The sequence below is a fragment of the Crocodylus porosus genome, unplaced genomic scaffold, assembly GCF_001723895.1.
Source record: "Crocodylus porosus isolate Cpor-Errol unplaced genomic scaffold, CroPor_comp1, whole genome shotgun sequence".
NCBI lineage: Eukaryota > Metazoa > Chordata > Crocodylia > Crocodylidae > Crocodylus > Crocodylus porosus.
In genome coordinates this window covers 4,691,161-4,697,564 of record NW_017728933.1, presented here as the reverse complement: position 1 = coordinate 4,697,564, position 6,404 = coordinate 4,691,161, and the positions used below count along the sequence as shown (strand labels likewise).

The window sequence follows — 6,404 nt, the reverse complement described above, 5'->3', positions numbered from 1 at the left end:
ACCCCCCCTCCACACACACACACACACTCTCTCTCTCTCTCTCTCTACTCGGCTCCATAGAGCTAGCCTGGCACCACCAGTCCTCGCAGCCCCGTTGCCCAGACCGCAGCCCCCCGACCCTCACACTTCTCTGTCCAGGCCCCACCCCAAGCGGGGCAGCCCTCCAGGCCCTCATCACCACTCCCAGCAACCCCCCAGGCCCTTGCACACACACTTTTCCCACGCCTCCTCCAAACTCTTGCTCAGCAAGCCCAGGGGCTCTGCCCCGCCGCCCCTGAGAAGCACAGCCTCGGGGCAGCATCCATGCTCCCACCTTCCCCCAGCTCCTCCCGGGGGCTCCACTCCCCAGTCCCCCCGGTAGTGACCCCTGCACAGTGTCACAGCAGCCCTGTCCCTCCCAGGCCCAGATGCACCACCGTCCCTGCAACCCCAGACAAGGGGAGGGCAGGTGCCACAGGCCCCCCCCCCCAACTCCACCCCACCTGCAAGGCTGCGGCAGCTCCCCCGACATGCTGCAGGGCCTGCCTCCGCTCCCACCCCAACACATTGGGGCACTCCCATGACACAGCGCAGCACAGGGGGCCTCCCCGCATTCGCCCTGTGCAGCACCAGGGCAGCCCTGCCCACACGGGACTCGCCCGCCCTCAGCAACCCCCCTCCGGGACCCAGGGCGGACCTGGCCGGCGCCCTCCCCGTTCCGGCCGCCTGCGGGGGGTTCAGGATAGACAGCACGGCAGAGGGTAGAAAGGTGCATCGACTTCACAAAAATACAACTATGCGTAGTAGTGACACAATCTCTGATGGACGAGAATGATTCACGTCGGCAACTTATTGGCAGTCCCCTCCGATGTACAACAAGTTTCTCTTTCTGCAATGTCGCTGTCCAAGAGATGCCTAGAGGGACCCGGGTGTTCGGTCCTGGGGCTTCTCGAGATCCACGGGCCCGCCACTCTGGGTAACAGCCAACCGATCCTTTCTGCGAATCCACCTCTTCCTTCCAAACAACGTCCGGACGTTTCGGCCCCTTTCTAACTTCTGAGCCATGCCGATAAATGACAGCCGTTCCGATTCTTTTTACTTGGACTGTCCTTAGACTGACCCATAACGGTACGGGCCTCGCGTTCCTTTGATAAGGGTAATTGGACCCATGCCACAGGGCCTGGCTACTTCCAGCCTTTTCTACGTGTCCTAGGCCTGACTTTAGAGGAGGCCCAGCTATATCTTAAATTGTAATTAGGCTCTTAGCAACAATATACAGCTTCATATCTACACAAACAACAGAAAAACACTTGGTCTCCTCTTCAGAGAGCCTTTGGCAAGCACCTTGATCACACAGACGTCCTTTCAACTGTCACACCCCCTGCGCCCGCAGGGCAGCAGGCCAAACCCGGGGACAAAGGTCCCCTGCCACCGGCTGCCTGGAAAAGAGCTCTCCTGACTCAGCGCAGACCCCACAGGGCCGCCACTGGGAACCCTCCTCGCACCCGGGCAGCTGCCCCCAATGGCCCTTCGGCCCCCGCACCTGCCCATGGACCCTGCTGATGAGACGGAGCAGCCCCCGCCGCCTTGCGCCCTGGACAAGTTCCACATCTCCCCGGAATACGGCTTCCTGCTCCCCGATCCACAGGTAGGCCCCCCACCCTCCCTCCCGGGCATGGGCAGCCCCAGGGGGCCCCGCCAGGGCCTCACCGCCAAGAAACAGGGGCAGCAGCCTACGCTCGCTGCACCCAACGAGCTCCAGGACTACGGCCCCAGACTCGTCCCGAGCCAGGGGCCACAGAGACCACCCCCCCGACCTGCCAACACTTTACACACATGGCGCGTGCCCCAAGCCCAGCCCTGGCAAAGGCCTCGGCTCCCCTCGGCCCAGCCAGGCAAATCATGCGTCTCCCTGGCCTCCTGCTGCCAGCCAGATGCACGGCTGCTTTGGCCACGGGCCCCCAGCCTCCGGCCGGCTCCAGGGAGCGTGCTGGGGGCCAGGCCCGGCCACAACCCAGCTTCGCTGGGGGCTGGGTCACAGACTGGGGCTGCTTCTCTCCACCGGCTGGCCCTCGCACCCCGCTGCCCCCCTCCGCTCTGCCAGCTCCAGCTGGCCACCCCCTCTCCCCTGCTGCTGCTTCTCTCTGCAGACAGAGCTGCCCGCTCCCTACCGACCCTGGATGGACCTTGCCCGCAGCCTGCCTGACCTCATCGCCACCCGGCAGCTCCGCGCCCACGTGCACCAGGTGCCGCCTCTCTCCCGCCACCCACGGCAGAGGCCACAACGTCCTGCCGGCTCCTGGCACGCGTGGCCATGGAGCCAGGCAACCGTGCCCTTTCCGCTTCCCCCCCAGCAGACCTCTCCCTCAGGCCACCCAGGGCCGCCACCTCCCCCCCAGCCGCCTGGTCCGGCAAGCCCATGCGGCACAAGGCCAGGTCGTTCTCCTGCCAGGAGGCATGTCACCCCTGGCGAGGGCCAACTACCTTCACCCCCGCCCCGTGCCCAGCCCCAATGGCAAGAACAGCCCAGGCGCTCCTGCACATTCAGCTGGCGGGCGCCAACACCCAGGCGTACCTGGCACCCCCCAAAACACCACGGCCTGCACTGGCCAGGCCTCTGGCTGGGCTGCTCGCACCCTGCAGGACCGCTCCCTCGTGAGCCCCACGACCGGGGGATGCTCGGAGCAGCTCGGAGCAGCTTCTCTTTGGCAGGCGCCGCAGCTCAGCGCCGCACAGCTCCACGGGCACCGTGACCTGCGCCTGGCCCACCTGGTGCTCGGCTTCATCACGGCGGGCTATGTGTGGCAGGATGGCGAGGAGGGCCCAGCCAAGGTGAGTGCGGCTAGCCACAGGCCCGGGCCCAAAGCAGCCCTCGACACCAGGGCGCACCGCATCGCGGCCCTCCAGCCGCTCCCCTCTCCCTGAACCACCTCTCTCTCAGGTGCTGCCGCAAAACCTCGCCGTGCCCTTCTGGGAGGTCTCGAGGCGCCTCGGCCTCCCGCCGATCCTCCTGCACGCCGACCTTGTGCTCGCCAACTGGAGGCAAAGGGATCGGGCCGGGTAAGGCGGCACGGGGCCCCTGAGGGATCTCTCCACTTGCGCGCCCTTCGCCTAACCGCCCCATCTTTCTCTTTCCCATCCCGCGATGCCGGACCTCCGCCAGGCCTCTGGAGCTCGGGTAAGTGGCCGAGACGCCTCCCGCACTCCTCGCGGCGGACGGCCTCTGGCCTTTCGGGGAGAGGACCCGCCTCCCTTGGCCTGCTTTTGGGGGCCCAGTCCCTGACACGAGAGCGCAGGGACCCCACCCAGCCTTGCATGTGCTCCTAGCAGCACAGGGATTGGGGCAAGGGGTCCCGCCGCCCCACACGCACCTCTGGATGCAGAGCAGAGCGGGACCGCCGTCCCCTGGACCGCAGCCCGGCTTCACAGCCTCTCCTTCTCCCCACGCAGGAACCTGGACCCCATTGTGTGGCTGCCGGGAGGAGAGAGCCTGAGAGGCTTTGTTCTGGTCACCATGCTGGTGGAGAAGGCGGCCGTGCCCGGGCTGCAGGTACCATTGGGCATGCCCCGGGTTCGGGGCATAGGACGTGGCCTCTCGGCCTGGTCTGGCCCTGGCCGTTGCTGCACCCCAGCTCTCCCCCAAGCTCCCCCTGAGCCTGCGTGTGCACGCGGCACGGAGCAGCCTGTCCTCGACCCCCTTCCGTGTGCAGCGCTGCAATGGGCCACACTCCCATCCTGGCCTCCCTCTAGCAAAGCAGCTCCCTCCTGCCCCCCGCAGCCCGTCAGGGGGCCTAGGAACCATCGCAGACAATGAGAGCCAGAAGAGACTATGTCTAGCTGGGCCATACAAACTGCCCAGGACGGAGATGCCACCAGCTCTCGGGGGAACCTGTCCCAAGGCTTCGCCGGCCTCCTCGCGAGATCACCTTCTCGCTAACGTCTCACCTCGACCTCCTTTGCCGCAATGCGAGCCGGTCGCTCCTGGGCCTCTCACGCGCCACCACTGCAAACGGCCCCGCTCCCTCCTCTTTCCGACGCCCCTCCCAGCAAGTCACCTCTTCTCCCGACTACATTGGCCTAGTTCCCACAGCCTCTCCTCGAAAGGCACGTCCCTCGGCCCTGTGAGCCATTGCTATTGCCCCCCACTGGACTCTCCACTTTGTCTCCAGCATTCCTGTAGCAGTGGTGGGGTGTGGGATCCCAAAACTGCATCCCAGACTTGGGAGGTGCTCTCAGCAGCACCAAATCACAGGGAAGAATCGCTTCCCGAGACCGGCTGCCCACACTCCTACCGACAGCCCAGGATGCCGTGAGCCTTCTTGGCAACCGTGGGCTCCTGGTTGGCTCGTGGGCTGCCCTCGCCCCCGGGTCCTTTCCCGCAGAGCGGCTGCCCAGGCGGTCAGCCCCCAGCCTGCCCTGGCCACCAGGCTGCAGGGCTCCGGCCCATGGCCGGGAACACCGCGTCACCCAACTCTCCCGACTTCTCTCCGGCAGGCCATTGCAGAGGCAGCCCCTGCCATCCGGCAGCCCAACGGGGAGACCCTGCTCCAAGCCCTGGCGCAGCTGGCGATGGCCCTCGGGGCTATGACTGAGGCCCTGATGCAGATGCACGGTGAGGATGGGTTCCCCTTGTGCCTCCGGCCCCGGGGTGGCCCCCATGCCCACTGGCGGGCCTCTCTGATGGGCCGCCGTGACGCCGTGCCTCTGGCCCCAACTGTCTCTGCCTTGCACCTGCTCTCCTAGACCACGTGGATCCTGACACCTTCTACACCGCGATCCGCCTCTTCCTCTCCGGGTGAGCGCCCGCGCAGGCTGCGCATCTCCTGGGCCGCTCTCCATGGGCAGAGGGGGGCACAGAGGGCCTCCTCTGGTCCACGGCGGGGTCTGCCCCGGGGTGCCAACAGCACGTCGTGGCGGCAGCAGGGCCTTCCCAAGTGCGGTTCCCTGACCTCCCCGCAAGGCCCGGGTGGCTCAGGAACCTGTCACCCCAGGTCCACTTGCTCCGCAGACCCCGGGGCTCCGCAGCCAGCTGAGTGCGCTGGTGGCCCGCAGGGCCAGCGCACGGCCCTGCAGCTGACCCCATGGGCCTGCATCTCTGGAAGCAGGGGTACCAACAGGAGCGCGGGCTCAGGTTGGGCCCACGAGACCTTGCCTCGGCCTCCCCACCTCCTGCTGCAGCATCTCACCGCCTCCTCCGCCCCGCCCAGGTGGCGGGATAACCCCGCAATGCCAGCAGGGCTGCTCTACGAAGGTGTGTGGGAGCTGCCGCAGGCGTATTCGGGGGGCAGCGCGGCCCAGAGCACCGTGCTCCACGCTTTCGACGCCTTCCTGGGCGTCCGACACCACGAGGAGAGCTGTAAGTCGCGGCCATCGCGAGGGCCAGCAGGGACCTCTCCTCGTTGGGCCCGCGCCCTCCGATCGGGCCGGGCACCAGCCAGGGCAACCTCACACCTCTCGGGCTGTCTCTTGCAGCGGCCTTTCTGCACCGGATGCGCGACTACATGCCCCCCCGCCACAGGGCCTTTGTGGAAGCAATCCAGGCCTTGCCTCCCTTGCGGGAGCTGGTCCTCTCCTCTGGGAACGAGGCACTCCACTGCGCTTACAACAGGTGCGTGACCGCGCTGGCCGCCTTCCGCACACGTCACATCGCCGTCGCAACCAAGTATGTTGTCACCGCCACTGCGGCCAAGAGAAGCCGAGGCAGCCCCGGGACCAGCCCCCTGCAGGCGGCTCCTTCCAGGCCCGAGCAGCGGGGCACTGGCGGGTCCCCCGTCCTCCGCTTCCTCAAAAGCGTCAGGGACGCCACCCGAGAAGCCCTGCTCAACGTTTAGTGGGCTCTCCCAGGCACCACGTCATGCCTAATAAAGAGAGTGCTCACACGGCACCCGGGGGTCCAGGCCTCTGCGCGCCGTCGTCCGGCAGGCACAAGGAGCTTCCGGCTGTTCCCCGCCCCCTCCCGTGACACCCGGGGGCGGCCACGGAGACCGCTGGCCAGAGTCTGCCCGCTCCTCGAGGTGCTGCCATTCACCCCATGACCAGGGCCAGGCCAGGGTCAGATTTGGGCTATGGAGGACTAGGGAGAGACGTGCCCCTGGCCCTGATTGCCACCCCTTTCCCCAGTCCTGCTTTCTCTCCATATACCTCTTCTCTCTGTCCATCTGCCGAGCTACTTATCTAGAGCACCCTGGGGCACCCAGGCAGGCACCCAAGTGCCTGGGGGCTCGCAAAGGCAGTGCCCTCGGCTTCCTGCTGACTCGCTTCGCCTACCGAGGGGCCGCTGTCGCCTGCTGGCCGCCAGAGGGCAGCGCCCGCTCGCTTGCCGCAGGAGACGGCTGCCACCCAGCTCCGGGGTCGCCATGGACCGGGGGGGGGCCTTTTCTCCGGCGGGCTGGGCACAAGCGGCGCCGTCTGATCACCGCTCCCCC

At 67.0% G+C, this 6,404-nt stretch overlaps 1 protein-coding gene and 1 long non-coding RNA gene across 4 annotated transcripts in view; one reads left to right on the top strand and one right to left on the bottom strand.

The window, feature by feature from the left end:
- LOC109317408 overlaps positions 1–4,531 on the bottom strand; it is a 5,986-nt gene extending 1,455 nt beyond the window's left edge. Inside the window, exon 1 of the long non-coding RNA XR_002103043.1 lies at positions 4,452–4,531. This is a non-coding gene — a long non-coding RNA (uncharacterized LOC109317408). The remainder of the gene's footprint in view (positions 1–4,451) is intronic.
- The window catches only part of IDO2 (indoleamine 2,3-dioxygenase 2), a 22,861-nt gene continuing 17,451 nt past the window's right edge, over positions 995–6,404 (top strand). The window contains exons 1-10 of one of the 3 annotated variants that reach the window (XM_019546067.1): positions 995–1,627; positions 2,130–2,225; positions 2,692–2,811; positions 2,921–3,039; positions 3,143–3,157; positions 3,430–3,529; positions 4,474–4,591; positions 4,723–4,774; positions 5,187–5,335; positions 5,452–5,809. In XM_019546067.1, the coding sequence (XP_019401612.1) occupies positions 1,502–1,627; positions 2,130–2,225; positions 2,692–2,811; positions 2,921–3,039; positions 3,143–3,157; positions 3,430–3,529; positions 4,474–4,591; positions 4,723–4,774; positions 5,187–5,335; positions 5,452–5,809 (1,253 nt within the window). In that variant the 5' untranslated portion in view covers positions 995–1,501. Of the gene's footprint in view, positions 1,628–2,129; positions 2,226–2,691; positions 2,812–2,920; positions 3,040–3,142; positions 3,158–3,429; positions 3,530–4,473; positions 4,592–4,722; positions 4,775–5,186; positions 5,336–5,451; positions 5,858–6,404 lie in introns of those variants that run through there. The other 2 variants (XM_019546068.1, XM_019546069.1) reach the window with 2 other exon arrangements.